We start from the raw sequence: 21,721 nt of genomic DNA on the forward strand, positions 1-21,721 counted from the left end.
GCTCTTATGGCACTAAACAGATCCTTGTGATTTGGCTCTCGACACCTTCCACCAATCATCATCATTTTGTGGCAGAAAATCACATTAATTGCTGTCATTATTTATTTTGTGCTCAGAATAAACATGTGTCAAGGGTGTTTCACCTCATCAGGAGAGCAAAGTGCTTAATATTTAGGATCTGTATGTGTCTTACCAATGAGGCTAATGGATTAAGTCTGCCTGCTCCCCACAGTGTGTGTGTGTGTGTTGCGTGCTAACGTTGGCAGCTCACAAATCGTGCTGCTCCAACATGCATCCAAAGATTAACACCACAAGTATCCCATAATGCACTGCACGCCCATCTGCCCTGCCAAGCATACACACTTATCTATACACTATTCCCATGCATGAAACACAGGTATACATATGCTTGTAGATACACACACACACACACACACACACTACACACACAAACACACACAGATGTAATAATCAGAGTCAATAAGAGCATTTTATCAGGATACGCTGAACCTTCATCAGAGCAATCAAAGCCACCGCTGTTTTCCTAATTGGAAAAAATGAATATTGATTAATCTTAATGGTGAGAGGAGCGGCGCTGGATAAACCGTCCCACTGTGCGATGTGTGATGTGTGACATGTGTGAGCTTATAACACCAGCCAGCCAGAAGAAGCCTATGACTCGGATGCAAAGCTGGAAACATTCACCTGTATAATATAATGACACCCGCTGGGTGCAAAGAGTATGATTAGCGTCGCTCCATAAATAGAGCCAGTCTCCAATCATCCCTCCACCTCGTTCTGTAGGCGTGTGCCATGATTCACTCAGCGGGCAGACAGAAACGGAACGATTTAATGAGAGCTGGAAGTTTTGAACTTAAAAGGTTAACTCAGAGGGAAGGTCAGGGGTAAAGCTACAGGGGGTTTATGTGACGTGTGGTGTTGCTAGCGACACTAGAGTCTATGGCTTTCTGTTTGGGACCAGGCTGTCTCCTGGAACAAAGGCGTTCGTTCTGAAAGTTACATTGCTGACACTTGTGAACGATTTGAGTTTGCTACAGTGTCACATCTCCAGTCTTTCTTTCTTCATCTGTTTTTGAATCTACTGCAGTGAGCGACGGAGAGGGGCTGTACCCAGCATGCAGTTGGGCGTTGTACCAGTTAATTGCATTCCCCTCTCAATACACAACAGTCTTATAAATATGTCTGGTAGATCTTACGAGCACTCAACACTGCACTTTCCTCAGCAATACACCCGCCAAGTGTGAAGTTGATCAGAAGAACGGTTGTCGAGAAAATAAAAAGGACAGACAGACAGACAGAGACTCCTTTTATTTCAGTAAGATAATCACCAATATGCCCTTGAAAATGCATTCACCAAAACAGTCTTTGAAGCACTATTCTGCTTAAGAATAAACAACAAGATCAGACACTTATTGTGAGTGTGCGTATGCATGTGTGTGTGTGTGTGTGTGTTGTCCCCCGTGTCTTTATTAACTGCGAATATAACCCTGAGGTAAAGATAAAACTTTATTGCCGTGAGGTAATCCAAGTCCAAACTTAGTCATCGTTAGACGGAGAGACACGATGTGACGCACAGCTGCAGAGTCCCACTGAGGTTCACATCTTAGGACTTATCACTTCAGTTAACTACAGACTTGATAAGACAAGTAGGAAGTGTGTGCGTGTGTGTGCGTGTGTGTGTGTGTGTGTGTGTGTGTGTGTGTGTGTGTGTGTGTGTGTGTGTGTAAGAGGGGAAGCCATGAATCTTATTTACCTCAAGCCGAGACATTGACGCTGGTTATTTGTTGCAGCAGCAAGACCGCAGCTGAAACAAAAGAAAACAACAACAAAGAGAAATTAAAGTGACATTCATCGCTCTTTGTAATCCAGTTTTGTTACGAGACATTACCACAAGTCGATCATTATGAAGTATACTCATGGAACATGTTCGCCTTAAGGGGAAATAAGAAACACTGGTGCTGTCTCATATGAGAAGATGAAAAGACACTTTCTGTTATTGCTCACTGGTAAATTAATCATCCATCACTTCACTTTCTGCAGAGATTTCTGGCATTAAAAAGTCATTTTTCATAAATCAAATAAACACAAGAAAAAATATGAAATAAGTAGAATAGGACGATAGAGTATGTCTCACATACATATAAAGCATAAAAATGAAGTGGCCTATAAAAGCTAAACATTAAGAGGATTCTCTTCTATAATATTCATATGACTCATTAACACCACCTGTCATTACCATGTGAGCTGCATCTCTGAGCATGCCAGAGGCATCACAAAGGCTAAAAAGCCTTTCTATCCAGCCAGAAAAGAACATGATAAAGCACTTTTATTACTTTGACGAACTGTTTTGTTTATGTTCCAGTCACGAACACAGCCCACAAGATGCAGTGGCAAAACAAAGTTTGACACGATAAACAGAAATGATTACAAAGACTCGACAGCAGGAACAAAATGTGTTGTTTGGTGCTTGAAGCCAAATCAAATTAGGAGAATTTTTAAGTGCTTCATATGAGGGACAATGAATTATACATTTAGTAAATTGACAGCACTGATAATAATGCTGTTAAAGTGGTTGTTCACAATACGTTACAGTATATATTTCCATATCCACCATTAAGGACATTGAGGAACCTGGTGCGAGAGCTTGTTCCACATTGGGGAATATTTTAGGCTGATTCTAATATTATCTTACACTCAATATATTTAATCTGGACTCATTTTATTTACTTATATGTATTACGGTTACGTTTTCCTTTAACTCAATTCTGCTTCTCGGGCTAAATAAACCATTAAAAAACCCACTGGATTATCTGACAACCACATCGCTACAACTTGTAGGATTGTTTTTTTGTTAGGATTGTTTTCTTATCTCATGAATAGTTGAAACTTTTTTACAGGACAGAGACCCTTGTGTTGGGAAATGAAATTTGTGGACATAGAAATATATGTTTTACAATTTTTGGTATATCATTTTTTTTTCCCCTGAGAAAGAGGAAACCAGGGTTTCCAAAATCCTATATCACACACACACACACACACACACACACACACACACACACACACACACACACACACACACACACACACACACACACACACACACACACACACACACGCTTCAACAGTACAGTAAATGCCTTACCCTGACCTAAACCCCTATTCAGCCCTTGCTCAAGGAAACTTCAACATGCAGGAGGGATTGAACTACCCTCCCTGAGGTGAAAGAGGTGGTCCGGTGTTCTAGTGTTGCACTGAGGATTCACAAAAGACAGATTTTTTTTTAAAATGGTCAAAACTATACCAGCAGAGGTCAACAGAGAGACTTTTTAATCCATATCCTTCATGTTCCCATAATGCAACTCAGTAGCGTCTTTTATTAAATGCCCCCTGCAACCTCCTCCCCTCCAGAGTGTAACAGGAGGCTCTGTGGTAAAAAAAAAAAAAAGTCTCAAGTTGAGATATTTCACAACAGTTTTCACAGTATTCTAGTATCCGATGTTTATATATTTACACTTTACTGGATATTTGTGTCGTGTCACAGCTCTCATTGCATAATTCTACTACTGCAGTCAAAGTCTGACTTCATTTCTGTCAGTTACAACCCACAGTAGCTCCAGGAGGGAAACAATATGAGGAGCTGAGCCGGAGATTTGTAGCCTGACACCACCAGACCACATCACAAATACAAGTATCGGCTAGAGCAAATTAAACATGAGCTTTCAGAGTCATGCGGCTCCCGCGCTGAGAGATGTTTGTATGAGTAAAGAAGTCAATTCTATTGTAATTCCTGCTGTTCATCAATGAAGGTAGTGGGTTATTAAATTTCTCTTTAGATCATAAAGGTCCATTCAATCTATCATTCAGTTGAATTTTTGTACGAACATCATGAAACACAACATGGAAATGTTTTATTCACGCTCAGCATCCCAATCTGTCAACTGTGTCAGTTATCAGACATTCATTGTTTATTCTGGTTTATTTCAAATATAACAAATAAAAACCAAAACTGTAAATACCAGTGCTTTTTACCAGTTCATCATTTCTGCTTTAAAAATGATTTTTGATCATCTAAATAGTTGGCCATTAATCTGATTGATGACTAATCACTAAAGCTTTACTTGACATCTGCTGCTAACCTAGCATACAGGATCTAACCTTTTTTCTCTCTTTTGGGGTATTCATTAATATTAAACAAACCCTAACTATAAAATTGTCACAATAACCAACATTTATTTTTCAACAGTGATTCCTGTTGGTTTTGGAACAAACAATGTTGTCTCGCAGATCAGAAAACGTTGTTGTGTTGTTCTCATGGACAAACGATGCGTTGTGTTGTTGTAATTCGGAGACTTGTTGGATCAATCCCACCTTCATGAAGTTTATAATGTTCGGCTGTGTTGAAGAGGTGTTGATCGACCTTCATGCTCTTTTTGGAGACTGTAGTTTATGGTGTTAATGTTAATGTACTGGAAGGTGTCTAATCTCTTCTCCACTCCCCTTTACATCAATAATGGAAGATTGTTTTCATTTTTATTGAACTATAAGGGTTGTAAACTAAAAACAACAACCTGATTAACAGGTGTCCTTCAGGTGTATTCAAACAGCTGAAGTGTATCTGCATTTATTGATGGCTTACTATGGGAATGGAAAACAGGATGGTACACTGGTGCACAATATATTTTATTTTGGATTTATAAAACAGACGAGTGCAACTCAGGCACGCTGCTACACAGGGGCTAGAGGCTTCTATAGCCACATCATAAATATGCGTGACTCCAGTAAAGCACCCTAAAGCCTTTTAGTATTTTTCTTATTTTCAAATAAAGAAATATGTAGAAGTTAATAATCCAATCCCTCGCTCTGCACTCGTGCAGCTGGAGTACATGTTGTGGCTCCACTGTGGATATTATTCCTTCATTTCTGACATTGTGATAGACATTTGATCCATGACATTATTACCAATGCAAATTTGTCTAATTATGCATAATGGAATAAATGCACTTCTTGTTGTTGCATTTTGGATGTATTGTATATCAACTGCGGCTGCTTGACGCTGCGCGGTGTCGAAGTGCTGACGTGAAAGAAGTCATTGCCTTGTGCTCATTGTGTTGCATATTCTTTGGAAAAATGGAATGAAAAACTATGTTTATAGCGAATGTGCAGTGTGCAGTACATGCTTTTATTGAGAGCTTCCTTATAAAGTAACTCTGAGTTGAATAAAAGTCATGGAAATCCAACAATTTCCTGAGCACCACATGTATTGGTCAAGTTCCCCCTCAGCACAGAGAAAAAAATTCTGGTGCAATTTAGGAAATCTGGGGTTAAGAGTGCATGGACGTTCCTCTCTGTGCCTGATTTCTCGTGTCAGACTTGTATCTTCGGATGAGCCGTTTCCCTAAATCTCTGGCCATTCTTAAGGTTCCTACTTCTTTGGCTGCTTTCTCCTCACAAACTAAAATCTAATTACAGCATGTTCCCCTTTTTTCATTCGGTGAACTTCTAGGCAGCTGCTAAAGCTTTCAATCTCTGAGGGAAAATTGGCAGGTTTGTCACTTTTATTAAAAAGCGGTTGGACATTTTCATTGTGTCCTTTTCCTTTCTCCTCATCACTTTCCTGCTGCTGCTGCTGCTTTAAGAAAACATGCACGTCTCTGTGGAAAAGCTGCACGTGCTATTCATCAAATCCAGCAGTAAACAGGACCTGCTGTCTGATACCAGCCTGCACGCTCAGGTGTTTTTCATATCTGAAATGTATTATTACCAATTCAACGCTAAAGGATGCGTGTTTACGAGCACAATCTTTTAAATGAAAGTGACAGGAAAGTAAAGACACAGTGTGTGAGGAATAAACCTCCCAGGCCAGAACAGCCCAGTAATCTTATGTCATCTACACAGTTATGTTTTTCGCACAGATGAGAGCATGATATTTGCTTGAAGTCACGGTATATCCAAGATTTAATGCACTGCCTGGCCTTATCAGCACATTTTTACCTCGACCAAAGAGATTATGTGTTCATTTTTCATTGTTTGCTTGTTAGCACAATATCAGATTCTTCTCAACAGATTTCAATAGAAATGTGGAAATTCAGGCCAAGGCCAAAGGAACAGTACAAGTTTTTAAATCATTTTTATTTCGTCAGACACATTATTGTCTGCACAATTACACATTTTCTATTAACCCTTGTCCCAGAAGATATTTAAAACACAAATAACTAGAATGGCACTTTATTCTGCTCCAAAGAAACGGGTCCTTCCTCGGCCGAGGCCCTGCCACCTCACTTCATGAAAACCTGGCCGTAGGTTTTCTGTAATCTTGCTGACAAACAGATAAACTTGACCAAAATACGACCTCCGTGACAGGTAATAACATTAATGATGGCTTAATTCCCTTTAGCTGCTTTAGTTTCACGGTCCATTGTGCTTGCTGGCTCACTGTCACAGTGTGAAGGTTTACTGGGACTCTTGATTAGAACAGAGCCATTGATAAAGTTTTTATGTTGTTTTTTGTGAAGTCAGAGGAGGGACCGCAGGTTCTAGAAATGTTTTCCACCCATTTTTGTCCCATTTCAAAATTGTCTTTAAACGTTACGATCGTATAGGTTTATGCATTATTCCTGTTTTGTTTCCAGTGAGTCATGTTGCTGCATGAATCCCAAACGCTGAATGAAGACAACTTTTCAACTGCTTTGTTACTCACTGATCTATCTTAGTAGGAAGAATGTTTTTTTAATCACTCTCCCTCTCTCTCCTTCTGCAGGGCTATTTTCCTTTTTCCTGGGAATAGCTACTGTAAGAACTACTGTTTCTTGAGTGGACACTCTCTGGTAAGCAGTGATGCAGTGCACCGTTAGGGATTTTATGTGAAAAGGTGAGAACGAAGGTGGGAAGCTGTGCTGCCTTGACAATCTGGAAGGCAATAAAATGTACTCAGACTTTATGGTTCAACGATGCAGCCTCTGTGTTATTGTATTGTATTAACTTTATAAGTATAGACCTATGATATAGATGCAACTCAAGCACCATCTGCTTCCTTTGTACCATTAAGCGAATCGATATTATCCTGGGAGATCGTACCCAGTGGTAGAAAGAATTGTATTGTGAAAGTTTACAGGGGCCAAATCTTGATGCCAGTGATGTCATTATTCTGTAGCCATTACATTGTGCAATCAAAATATACTCCATAGTGATACGTTAAAACAGAAGAGCTGTCCATTGTCACTTTAAGCTGCAGATTTCAGTTTTCTCAACATGGCCATCTTTGGCTTCTGCCCACCGTTAGCAGCGCGCAGACCAGAAGTTTCAGCTCTGTGATTGGATGTTTCTTGCCAAAATGCACCTAAGGGCGCACTCACACTGTCCTTCCGCACCGGGCCAAAACAGCTTTTTCGGCTAAAGCCTAGTGCTTTTGACCAGTGTGAGTGCACCCGCTCCACGCATAGCTGCGGCCAGCTGGCCGTCCACGGCCCGTCTGGAGAGGTGGGCTTTTGTAGAGCGCGTTTGCACATGTACGTACACGAGCGTGCACAGGAAACGAGCACGAGCACGAGGCCTACGGCGGTTCTGACGTCATTTATGTGCGCCTGTTCGGACATAGAAAATAGAAAGACGGACCATGCACGGACATTTAACAACAACAACAACAATGGCGGCGAAAGGTTCACGTTGGTGTGATGCGGAGGTGGAGTGTTTACTGCAGATTTGGTCGGATGAAAATATTCAAAAACAGTCGACAAGACGCACAAAAACTCAGAGGTCTATGGAAAGATTTGTTACGACATGATGACGTATAGGCAGGCAAGAAGCATTGGCCGAGGCCCAGGCAGTGTGAGAACAAACAAACGGGCTGGCAAGCGGGGGGAGAGGGAGGGGGGGGACAAGTACCCTAAAGCCCGGGGCGCGGTGCGGAAGGACAGTGTGAGTGCGCCCTTAGAGTCATAGTTATATTCTCCCTTAAAGTTGTTGGCGTCTACCATCCACATTCTTCTTTTGGACCAACGATTCAACAAAGAGTTTCATGTCCATACAGGAAAAGCATCGAATAAAAGCTCCAAATGTGACTCACATAACATTGTGTACGAGGAAAATGAATGGGACTTTTACTTCCAGAACCAGAGGCGGACAATGTCAAAATGGCTGCTTTGAAAAAGGCCTATCATTTAAATATCAGACGTAGAGGAATGTGCAGCCTTGACAGACGTAGGCACTGAGAGTGTTCTAATTAAAGTACATCTTTTGAAACGCGCTGTATTTTTGATTACTTTTTCCTCTGAGAGAAAAAAAATCCTCACCTTTCAGGCTTTGCCAGACCTTTTTTTTTTTTTAACTACAGCTCTTCCTAGTTTCGAGATGCCTTTTACAATCTCAGCAGCAGTGCAGCAACATCTTTGATAAGTTTTGGTCAGTTTCTTTCATTTCTCAAAGGATCGACAGCCTACCTTTCCTGTCCCGTGAGCTGACATAGTAAATACAAAGGTTTTTAGCAGCCATCACTCATGTTGTCCATTATATGTGTGATTTCTCTGCAGGGACTACCTATAATGTCTATTTAATAAGCACACTCTGTGATGAGTCTCCGACAGTTATAAGTGCTTTCATTAAATGTAAGTCCATCAGAAAGATCAACCACAAGTCTTCATGAACAGTCATAAAAATATTGGTTATTTTCAATTAATTCAATTTTTAAAAAGCATTACTCTAAAGAGTGTTCGATACCGCTATTTTACATTTCAGATCAGCAAGTTTAAAAGAGAAAATGCCTTTACTTTAACATGGACTGGCAGCGTGATCGATTACACGGCACACATCTCTTACACATCTCTTAACATCGCTTATTCAAAAGTTCACAGTGTGTGTGGTGTGAAGCCTCCTGTCCTGGCACTGCAGACTCTCTAATGATTAACTATCTCAACAGTGGTGTCCTTGTCTTAAATTCTACAATCAACCATCATAAAGTGAACACCCGAGGCGTCTTGCGGTGCCGTCGCTGTCGTAGTGACGCACATCTGATAGGCTTGTTAAGATTGATTCTGATACGAAACAAAGAGTCTGAGCAACGTTCAAGAGCCTCCCTACTAAACGAGATATCCACTGAGGGGTAAATGATGCTCAACCTTCACCCCCAACACACACACCTCTACGGATTACTATCATCATTATTATAGTTAAGTCATACCTCGACAGTACCTTTTTATTGGGACAGTAAAGAAACAACTCAACATTTTCTTTACGCACACTTCAGAAAGTTATTGCTGCTGGCAAAAAAAAATGTTTTATCCAGTATATAACGCCCCATAAAGCCACAACTTTTTCTTTTCACATTTCAGTTTTTGTATGAATTAAACAAACATGATATAACGTGTTAATTGATCTTTTTGGAGGTGTTGCTATGTGGATTTTATTACCTTTGCACAGCTGTTTATCCATATTTCCAGTGTTTGTTCTAAATTATTATGTTTTTACTGTGCAGATATTAAAGTGGTATCAATCCTCTTACTCTTGGTTAGAAATCCACAAATTATTGCTTTAACAATTTCAATTATCTACATTCTTGCTTTACAAAAGAAACAAATCAATAACAGGCTTTAGAAACAGGAGACAGTGAAAACAATACCACAGTATAATTCCTAGAGAAATAGAAATACTTTTACATTTCACGCCCTCGTCACACAGAATGAAGCTCAACCACATGTTTGCTTTCAGCTCAAACTGTGTGACTTACTCACTCAGGCAAACAGAGGCTAGAGGGCCTTTGAACAGCGATCACTGAGGAACAGGAGCAAGTCATCGTCAGGATCGACAGATACTGTAGGTGTGTTTCTACTCTGCTCTGCAGCAGACTTGTTTCTTCAGGTGGATCAGTACAGTGTCATCCCATCTCTCGGTTCTTCAGTTTCAAACCAACAACTCTGGCTGCATTTTGGTAAACACGACAGCCATGATGACAAATGAAATCAGTGTATCGCCTAAAACCAACTATCAAAATAGTGATGACACCAAAGGGAAAAATTACCGTGACAAACGTAAAACCTGACAACCTGTCAATAAATCTAAAAATGAGTTTTTCTTCTTCTGACCAGTGGTTTCTTAAGGAAGCAACAAGACAAATGCTGTTTTTCTGTTACCAGTGAGTCATGCAGACTGACAAAAGCAGATTCATGCATGGGCTCTCAAATGTTTGCAGATAAAACAACCACAGATGGTGATGGAGGATAAAAGCGGAGGAGGCGGCTCAGCGCTGGGGCAGCACGCCATCTAATGGACACAGGGAGGACAGGTGTGCCCCGGGTTTCTGTGTTTGTCTTGTTCGACGCTGAGGAATTCCCAAAGTTTACCACTTCTGAGAATCAGGTTGGACAGAAAGACGTTAACGCTGAGGAGGCTTTGTGCAGAATTACATAACTCTGCCGAGGGTGAAGGTAAGCACAGCGGGAACAATGGGAAGAAAACCAGTCTGTCTTCACCACATGACTTGAAGAATTTTCCCGTCTGACAAAAACTTTTGAACATTTAAAGTGTGTTCTAGTAAAAATCCCAAAATACAAGAATGAATCCTGGAAATAAACGTAATATGGGACCTTGCAGTGAATAAAATATATAGCCTAATTTGAAGAAGGACACAATCATCCCATCCAGAAGATGAATGGAAGTAAACACAAGTGACGAGACAAAGTAGTCCGCCCGCTTTTTTTTAAACTATCCATCATTAAAATGAGAGCGAAACAGAGACAGAACAAAATGCGGATAGATTAAAACAACAAAAGACTTTCCTCTTCCTGTGAATAAGGCGAGAGAGGGAGAGAGAAAAAATGAAAGAAAGAAAAAGATGCAATATGTCCAACAGTAAGTGTGTGTGTGTGTGTGTGTGTGTGTGTGTGTGTGTGTGTGTGTGTGTGTGTGTGTGTGTGTGTGTGTGTGTGTGTGTGTGTGTGTGTGTGTGTGTGTGTGTGTGTGTGTGTGTGTGTGTGTGTGTGTGTGAGGAGGGGATTATAGAGACAGAATGAAGGAAGCAGATACAGAGGAAGGAAGGAGATAAAGACGGGAGGAGGGAATGCATAAATATTTTGGGGAAATACATTCCATGTGGGTTTGCTCATGAAGCTGAAATATTCCAACAGTTCAAACAAACACAGCGCGCTTACAACACAATACAACACAACACAACACAACACAACACAACACAACACAACACAATACAATACAACACAATACAACACAGTACAACCCCACTGGACAGAATATGTTCTGCACAGATGTAATTATAAACACTGAAGAGCATATTATACTAATATTACAACAGGGCAAGTCCATGTGGGTGTATTACTGTGATACATAAATACTCTGGCAAACATATTAACATTCATGTTTTTACAGGAATGTCACAGGGGTAATAAAGAACGCATGCCCTAAAGTTCTATCCAATCTAATGGATGTATTATAGGAATGAAATATTACATACATTACAATAGTGTCAGTCTAAAATCAGCATCACAAACGGGCTTTCTGTTTTACAGGGTTAGTACAAGACTCCCATGGTGAAAACAGTGATTTTTCAGAATTGACTTGTCCCTTGAGCAAATTGTCAGCCCTTCGATTTTCACAGTTACTTTTTCGTGACAAACACGCACATTTGAAAGACATCGGCCGCCTCAGTGAGCGCACCTATCGCCAAATCACAGTTTTTAAATGTATAATTGTAAAAGTTCACTTCATTCTCACTCACCTCGTCTTTTTTCTTACAGGAAAGTGTCACTGAGCCTGTCGGAGGTATCGGTCAGGTAATGCTGCTGCACTCATCGGTCTTTTCCATTTTTATTACCGTAGATAAGTTAAAGTTGGGTTAGACTTCAAACTCTGCAGCATGCGACGCTGCGTGCCCCGGCCGTCACTGTGACGTCGACGCCGCGGATCACATGACAGGAAGCGTGGCTGCGGGACGTAAACAACTTTAATACACTAACCACGAGGTGTGCTGAGGTGGCTTTCTAACCTTTACTGCTCAGCCCACACGCACACACACGCACACACAAACACACACACACGCACACACAATGTTGTGCTTTACTGTGTGTAATGCAAACAGAAGAGGCTGGGTATATGAAGATCATTCAGATTTATAAAAGCATTACAATGAACATGCAACAAAAATAAATACAAGTATGACTATTTTATTCCTCTTTTGTGTCTCAGTCATCACCATAGAGAGATTTGTGTCAGAGGAATAAAAGTTAATACTGACTTAATAATAATAACTTAATGAATGACGGCAGCTTTGTCACACACAACTGCAGGGGGGCAAAGTATTGTTTGATTTTAAAAGATTTTCCCCTAAATTAAAATATGTCTGATAATAAATATTAACATGAATCCAACATATTATTATTATATTGGTCTATTTGTGAAAAAACAAACAAATGTTAATTTAAACAACGTTGATTACTTTATTACTCATCCATAGATACAGTTAAGTTTACGGATTCACTTTACCATTAAAACATGATATAAATATATGACTATGTTAATAATTATTTATTTGGACTCAGGGGCCCCTGCTCCGTCTCTCTGTCCGCTAAGGGGCCTAATCGTTGAAGACCCCTGCAGTAGAGGATTAAAGGGTTTCTTCATACTAGTTTCATTGTTAGAGGTTTAAATAATCTAACTGACCACTGTTGCAGTTTAACAGATGGGCCAACAAAGATAAACTGTTTGAGTTTATGAGTCCAGAAAGACAAAATAAAATACTTGCACTTGTTGTTTGTCTTCATGTTTCTTGGACATAATAATTCTATTAAATTGTGTTTCTTCACTGTTCCTGCTGAACTTTTACTCAAACAATGATTTTATTTCACATCAAATCTACACTGGATTATTTCTACATCATATATGGCAATAAAAACATCATAGAAATTATTTTTCTTCATGTTTCTTGGACATAATTCATGTTTCTTGGACATAATAATTCTATTAAATTGTGTTTCTTCACTGTTCCTGCTGAACTTTTACTCAAACAATGATTTTATTTCACATCAAATCTACACTGGATTATTTCTACATCATATATGGCAATAAAAACATCATAGAAATTATTTTTCACATGCGCTTGTTCATTCCAATTGCAGTTATGTTTATTCAAATTACCCAAAAGGGGCTTTTGTATGCAGAAAACATTTATTTCACATACTGTACACTTTCAACACTGGAAATACATCTTCCTGTGCACTGTTGACGACACAAATCCATCATCCAGGAAACTTCAAATGCACTTTATTCTTATAATGCCATTTGTCACATGTATAAGAGTGATAATGAATAATTAAGTGCTCACAAAGATATACTGTTTATACTGTTTACAATTTATCACTTTTGAATTTCAAAAGAAACTATGGAGGAAGAGTTAGTGCAACAGTGGATTCAGCTTTAATCAGCATAATTAAAAGCAGCTGAACAAGCAGGTCAGAGGTCAAATACTTCAGTGTCACTGACAAAAGTGCTTTGTAACAAAATAAAAGCCTCAGAGAAAGACATGAATCTTGTCTCTGTGGGGTTGTTCAGAAGACCAGATTCCTCCTGGACTTTTGTATCTGATGAAGCCTCCTCCGTCATTTTGAGTACTGGGCAAACGGAGACCCCTCGTTCACTTTGTCCTGGGGAGATGAAAAGAAACAGCAAAGAGGTTAAAAGGAACAAAACATATTCATACTAACCTGCAACCAGTGTGATATTAAAATAGCTGTATTGGATGTCTAGTGTTTTCAAACCTGCTTTACCAACAGAGCAATACGTTTCAAGAAGTCTGTGGATGTGTGATGCTTTACATTAAGGTTTATTTTATTTGATATTATCTATTCCCTATGTAAATGCACTTCTATTCAGGATGGCAGGTAGGTGGAGCGTTTCCGGTCATGCACTGAACTATTTTAATTTAAATTCATTTTAGGGTTTGATATGGTCAACACAGCAGCATTTCATGAAAAAAGAAAATGTCTGGTTTGTTGATGGAACAGAACACAAGTCCTGAGAGAAAATCAAGGTTTGGATGTGTGCTACTGACTGCGGCAATCATCTACGCCTTTGTCTTGACTTTTTCCAGATGGTTCTGCTCGTAGGAAGTAAGAAGTTCGAATCAATGAGACATACATGAGATTACCAAGGAGTTGCAAAGCAGCATTCAAATTTTGATTAAGTGGAGAACATTGTGAAGATGTGTTGCAGGAAAATAAATCAAGATTTTCAAAAATAACATAAAGCTGTCCTTTAAAATACAGAATATAGTCCTGTAACTTATTAAACCTGCACGTTATCTGCTCATCATCATGTGCTCAGTTTGCAAAGTCAGCTGTTATTTTTGCGTTTGGACCCTTATGTTGTACGTGCTGCTGTGTATGTTCAAATGCGTGTGTATCCAACGCAACGCCCTGAAAGCTCTTAACAGCATCTACACTTGTGTGACAATAAAGATTTAGATAGCAGGCGACAGTAGTAATATTCCGAGTGTTTTGCTTTCATCTCTGTTTTTTTCCCCACAGTGGAGACCTGGTGCCACACTTGAAAGAAAATTATATCTGATCAGGATGCTGAGTGTCTGAAAACCTGCTGACGCGCTGATGCAGTGCTGAAGATAAGCTTCAATTTCTTAAGAAAGTCCTGAGTCATTGCATGCTCACCACACACTGTCATGTGTTGAGACTTTTTCAAAACCAGTCAGGCTTCCTGTTTGCATGAAAGAGAGGGCAGCAAACCACTGGGCTCGCTGCTGAGAAGGAAAACGTAGCTGAAAAAAGTTTTAAAGCTATACACTCCCAGGATGGACAGTTCAGTTCCTTGTGGAGAAAGACACTGTACCGCTGCCAGAGTCCCACCTTTTTAATGTTCTAATCATATTCTACATAACTAGTGTTGCCCCCTGCTACTTGCACACACACAAGGCAGAACCTCACTATATTCATGGAATATCGTTGTTTCCTGTGTTTGCTTCTGGGTTCTTTGTCTCATACAATGTATTTGTTAACTTCCATCTTTGCTTGGAGTTGAATTGTGCATGTCTCAACTAACAAATGTTCAAGAGTTAAAGGAGCTTATGTTGTGTGAAAACGTCATGTTGACAAGAATTTGGCAATTAGATTCAGGAAAATAAGAGTCTACATCAGGGCTATTCAATTGGCGGCCCCCGGGCTAGATCCGGCCCGCGAGGGAATATTTACTCGCCCTTGTATCTGTCTCAGAGTGTCAAATCCCAGGGCGCTGGGAGACTTGCTCCACCCGCTCCACGCCATAACACTACTCACGCTCCCACTACGCTCTTCTTCGTGGGATTCTGAATCCTCTTGGCAACAGCTCGCCAAGCTCCGCTCTGTTGTTGTTCTCAATCGTTTCTCTCTGTTAAAATCCGTGGTTAAATCACCACCGCAATGTCTCTTTCTACTCTGAAAAAGAAAGGTTGTCACAGAAAACCATGTTTACCATGTTCACCATCTTACAGTGTTGGCTTGCTAACATTAACACTAATTAGCACCAAACACAAGTCATTAGTTTCGCAGGTATTTGGTTTTAGGTTTAAGCTGAAGTTTTGACCTTATGATGTCACTAGATGAAAAGTTCAGGATTTTCCAAAAAACCCTGAACTTCAAAAAAATAAGAAAGAAAAGACAATCGTGTAAAATAAAGAGTTTCTGTTTCCTCACTCACCATCGGCACCTCATCAAGCCTCTCGAAGTTGGACCTCTGTGATCGGATACATTTCGCGATGGCAACCACCAGCAAAAGGACGAAGATTATACTGAAGATGCAAAGGATGGCCACAAGGCCAGGACTTTCTGCTAAGGAACCATTTCCCCACTCGTCTACAAAACCTGAGGGTGAGACAAACCAAAATGTTAACATCTTAACTACAGTTCATTTCAGTCGAATACGAGGGTGTGAAAAGGAAGGAAAGGAACTCTAAACTCGGCCGCAGGGAGCTCAAATAATCTCAATTCAATTTTATTTCTAGTGCCAAATCATAACAAACGTTATCTCAAGACACAGTAGGTTTATTTATGATTTACAGGCCCAACAATTGCTCCCTGAGCAGCAACAAGTTGCACTATATATAAAGTATTTATTCAGTAATCTTGTGCACACAGTGGCAACTAAAACCCAGACCCAGCTCTATGTCGGGCGGCCATCTGGAATTGGCGGCATTCTGAACCAGGGATGCAAGCAACCAGATAATTAACATTAACTGTAATAATATGTAAAGTAATAATATGAATATGAAAAAAAGTCTAGAGTGTATGAAGAGTTCCATACATTCTGCTGCAGGGATGATTTTTATAGGCGACCTGGAAGTTACCCACGCCCTTATTCCCTCAACAACAACAAAAACAATGGTATGTTTCTATTTGAATTCTGATTATGGTGGAAAATAAACTCCGTGGCGAACAAAGGTTTCTGATACTTCAAAAATGAAGCATGAATGCCATCAGAAATAAAAAGACTAAACGAACTACACTCATTAGCAACCATCTTTTTTAAGACATACAAGCTTCAAAATTCACAAGTTGGATTTTTACTGACATATTTTATTTTTTAGAACAAAACCTTTAAATCTCTTCAGCCTGTGTTAACCCAGGACCTTATTTAAGGCATCTAACCAAAAATGCTACCTCACTTCCTGGTTTTAGGACTTATTCCTGCTGCACTCTGTACCCTTGTTGGAGTATTAGTATTTTGTCCAGCTGTTTAGTGAATGACTTAGTAGAATTTAATTTCCTACTATAAGTTTACTGCTAACCAAATAGCCACCATTACTAGCTGAGCTAGTGAGGCGGGGTCGACCCTGGACAGGACACCAGTCTATCACAGGGCACATAGAGACAAACAGAGACAGACAGCAATTTATAATCATCAATTAACCTAACATGCATGTCTTTGGACTGTGGGAGGAAGCCGGAGAACCCGGAGAAAACCCATGCAGACACGGGGAGAACATGCAAACTCCGTGCTGCCGTCTGTCTGTAAATAATGCAGAGAAAAAACTATCGGCGAACGCAGCAGCCCGCAACGGCCTATGCCGATATACCTAAAAAACGCAAATTCCCACTTTGTAACTGAAACGCTGGTAACTCGGGTGTGATGTCATTCCCAGCTCTAACATCTGACATCTGAGGTAAATTGAACGCTATATTACTTCCTGTAGGGACTTAATGTTGAGTTCTCCTGTTTATTCATTTTTACATGAACCATTAATTGTGTCAGTAAAATTTACTGATTTGTAATCATTGTAATTTAATGTATTGTACAATATTGTTTTCACAGTTTCAAAATTGCCTCTAGTAAAAACTTCAAAGGCCAACGGCTGTGTTTTTAGCTCACTGCATAGTTGTGCACCTACATGTGCTTAGTGAGGGCAGAAATATATTCTTTTCCCTGATTGTACACAAAAGACAGCCAGTCTGTTGGCCAGCTGTGAAGATCTTGTGCCCCCTGATGGCCAAAAATCCAACAGTGCACCTTTAAAGTAAATAAAAGCAATTCATCTGTTGATTATTTTAAGCAGTTAAAGAATCTTATCTCAGCTCAACTATCTCTTTCACTGCAAAAACAACAAAGGGTTATGCCTAAATAAGTGAAAAAAATAGCAGGTTTTACAATTTTCACATTTTTAGAGCTGTAGATTGCATTCATTGTTCTCTGAGTCAGAATAAAGAGTACACCTTCAACCCGTGAGCTCTTAACAGTAGTCTGACCTGGGCTGGTTGTGTTCAGGGTGGTGGTTGCCGTGACGTTTGGTGATACTGAGGCTGGTGGAAGTGTCGATCCGTCAGAAACGGTCTCGTTGAATGTCTGGTTTGTCGTTGTAGTCTGAGGAGGAGTGACACTGGGATGTGTTTTGTCTGTTGTGTCGGGTGTTTGTGATGAAGTTGGGGGCGGTGAGGATGATGGCACTTTTTCTGAAGTGACTGCAGTGAAGATTCCAAGTGTTGTTGTTGTTGGAGGTTGTTCAAAGTTGTTGATTGTTGCACTGAGTAAACTATCATTGTTTTCGATTGCAGCCAAACTGGTGTGGTGTGCAGCCCTTGTGGTTGTCTCTTTTACCTGTATGGCTGCAGAGGAAGTGGTGATGTCTGCAAAGGAACAAACAGCATTGATCAAGATAAGGATTGTTGAGTTTGTTGACTTTTTTAGGTTTAACTATAAATAACTAGAATCCAATGCTAAAAAAGAGGCTAGATTATGTTTAGTGTACAGTATGACACTGAAAAGGGACTAGTGTACCTTTTTGTTCGTGTTCTTGTTTTTTTTCTTCCCCTTAAACAGTTTTGATTACACTATATGATTTAGCAACTGTTTATCCCCTTTTCACTCTTGGGAAGTTGTAAAATTACTTAAAAGTTACTTACATGTTACTTAAGATTTATTAGTATTATAATGTTGTATTACTTTGTATTTTTCTAGCTTCTTTATGGTTATTTTCTTTGAGGTAAATGACTGATTCACTTGTCAAACCAACCTCCGATGTCCTCCCATTGGATGATAGATTGACTGAGGCAGCCCCTTTGTATGTGCTATATATAAAGACCAAAACGTTGTATTATTATACAAGATTTCTAGCTGTAAGCGGACAGTCTGCAGGAGTGTTCCTTATTGTTCCTTAGACTACACTTCCCTCCGACACACCTGTCACTCATTCAGAGTGTGCAGAGATTTCCTTCTTAAAGAGGGTTGATGATAACAAAACTGATTGAAGTAAAAGCAGAGGCGTAGCTGGCAATTATGTGTCCTATACACAGGAGGCGACAGCATGCACAAACGCAATATTTTTGTTATAGTTTTCCCCTCTCATGTACTGTATCACATTAGAGTCACAAAGCTAATAAACGTAATAAAGTATTATGAAATATCTAAAGTGATCAAATGAGTTAGTTTTTACGTTTTAGGCATATTATTATTACTTCAAAAACAGCAGGCTGTCCTCATTCACTGCTCATACTTAGTGCAGGGCTGCCTCTAAGGAAGAAGTCAGTTGATTGTGTAAAGAACAACAAAGTCTGCGTGGGCAGGGTTTCAGGATGCAAGGATGGGTCAAACAAACACAATACTTTCCCCAAGGTGGCTGCTGTCCGTGCCCTGCATAACAAACATACTGATTTGAACCCAAACCATGATCTTTTCCTGAACCTCACTAAGTCCTTACAGGTTCTGCACTACAGGGACTTGCGTAGGCGCATCACTGTGTGTTGTGTTGCTGGACATTCAAAGGATAACGCATGACAAAATGTACATAACATTGTGTTAGATATCATACAAACCGTTGTGTGAGGATACAATGAATATAAAGATATACTGCATGAAATGAACAAGTCTATTTTGTATTGTCTCTCCTAATGTGCGCCCAGCCATGCATACACTAATTCAACCTTCTGATCCTGCCTCCATCTAATACAAGTGATGTAAAACCAATAAAACAGAGATTCATAAGTGATTGGTCAAGTAGCCAATCAAGACTTCACACAGGGGAGGCTGTTCCTGTGTATTATCTGCGCTATCATAGTTGTAGCTTATCATGAGAGAAGCAGAGACTCTCTAACCACGCAATTCCACTCTTTAAAAAAGTATCAGGTCTAATATTTGTTGTGTTATTTATGTTATCAACACAAGGGGGACACACTGTGTTACTTAAGTCAGCTTCTTCCTGATAACATCTAGCCATAGCAACTGAAGTCTTGTAGGACACACTTATCCATCACCACAGTTTCCAGCTCCACAGGTCCAGTCCAACAGATGCCAATGAAACGACAAAAAAGTAGTGGTCAATAGCAAATTGATATGGAGGACGAAACTGTTGACTGTTGTCACATTTTATACAATGGTGCATAATTGCATTGGCGTAACGATCACAGAGGCAGAAGGTCTTTAAGCACTAAGGAGAATATGACAGCCAAGATAATAATTGATCAGGTTTACAAAAAATGGGAATAAATTTGAATACACACAAGTTAGGTTTGCTTTATTTGCTTTGTGAGTAAGAAGCAGTAAGGTTAAGTAACAAAGGTTCTTCGATGGAGTTTGTTTGCTTTTCTGATTCACTTGAGTAAATACAGTCAATAGCTGCAATCTAGGCTTAGGGTGGCTGTGGCTCAGCAGGCAGAGGCAGGGTTATCCACTAATCCGAAAATGGACTGTAAAACTCCTTGAGTGGTCAGAAGACAAGAAAGGCGCTATTTAAATGCAAGTCAATTTACCAAAACAAGCAACAGTATTGTTAGAGTGTTAGCATGAGCCCTCAGTGCCTGTACAAGCAGGTAGTGTCCAGATGGTAACCCAAGATCTGTAAAACTCTTCTGATGGTTGAGGTTAGGCATTGACCTTGAATAGTTAAGGTTAGGTAAGGTCATCCATCAGTGAGTTTCACAAGACTTTTCGCAAATCTAAGGTTATCATCTACTCAACTGGCTGTGGAGAGGGTCAGCAGCTTTAAACTTTCATCGACAACACACAAATCATCTTCAAAAGGTGCCAGCAGGAGATCTACCTAGACTAATATGGTCAAACTGCAATGGAAACCCTTATCCCCTTCACCTGGACATGTTGTGCAAACATGCAGGCACACACAAACACAGAAGAATGTTCTGTACTGTGGCATCTATTTTTCATTTGTATTGTTTATTAGTATGGTAACCTAAGGAACATATAGGCTATCTATCTGTCCATCACTCTTCTGATCATCTGCATGAAAAACTATTTCCACTTCACAGTTAAAGAAGGGGGGTTTGGCTTGTTTTAGTTTACTTAAAGGTGGCAACTAATTTCCTAATATAAGTAGCTGGAAATAATGTATCTCCTTGCTTAGTTGTAACACACAAGCACCTACTTCAGTATCATTCAAATATAGACACTCACGGAGCACCTTTTTTGTATTGATTTACATTTACTTGAGTAACAATTTCGCTGCAGGACTATAACTTGTAATGGAGTATTTTTACTATGTGGTATTCGTACTTCAATGTATCTGAATACTTCCTCCACTGCTGCTCCTGATGAAGATTGTGTGATATGATCAAACGCTCCTTACTATCTTTTAAATGGGCTGTGAGTTGTTTAATCAGCTTTCATGTCATTAAGGCACCATTCTGTTTGAGATTCAGAATTAATTGTCTGTCAGGTAAGGATGTGTCTTTACTGATGATGCAGACAAACATCTAGCAAACAGCTGGTATTGTGTACACATGTCTGTGTACATAAAAGAAAGTGGCAGACACCGCAGTAGATTTAGCTAAGAATCACTTAAGCTGTGGTGCTGTACTTGCTTCAGTTTCCACTCAGGCATGACCTTGCCATTTACTTTCACTTCTATATTTCACGTTACTGTAATAATCTGTATCATATATATAAGTGTTTCTGTGTTACTTGGTTTATTGTCGTCCAACGTTTGATGCAATCCTGGCCTCAGATATTCTTGTTGTTGACGTTAAGATTCTACTAAATAGATTTTTTTCTGCTTCCTGCATATTTAGTAAAAAAAAACTACCTCCAATGAGTCTGATTCTTGCTGCAGTAAGTTTTCTATTTGCAAGGCTTTACTTCTTTATAAGATTTCAAGATTATTTCCAATTTAAATTGTCAAACAAATCACACATCAGTTTAACGGGTAACTATGTGAAATGTGGACTTACCTTTACAGACAGTCGCTGCAAGCAGGGACAGCAGCACAGTGAGGTGCATC

At 39.7% G+C, this 21,721-nt stretch overlaps 1 protein-coding gene across 1 annotated transcript; it reads right to left on the reverse strand.

The window, feature by feature from the left end:
* Nucleotides 1–13,146: 13,146 nt before the first annotated feature.
* On the reverse strand, nucleotides 13,147–21,721 carry cist1 (colon, intestine and stomach enriched 1). Its single transcript, XM_083911648.1, has 4 exons — nucleotides 21,672–21,721; nucleotides 17,745–18,122; nucleotides 15,703–15,866; nucleotides 13,147–13,661 (listed from the first exon to the last, which is right to left on the reverse strand). Exons 1-4 carry the CDS (start codon nucleotides 21,718–21,720, stop codon nucleotides 13,617–13,619), a joined length of 636 nt encoding a protein of 211 aa, XP_083767774.1. The 5' UTR covers nucleotide 21,721; the 3' UTR covers nucleotides 13,147–13,616.

Source organism: Echiichthys vipera, assembly GCF_963691815.1.
Source record: "Echiichthys vipera genome assembly, chromosome: 3".
Lineage (NCBI taxonomy): Eukaryota > Metazoa > Chordata > Actinopteri > Perciformes > Trachinidae > Echiichthys > Echiichthys vipera.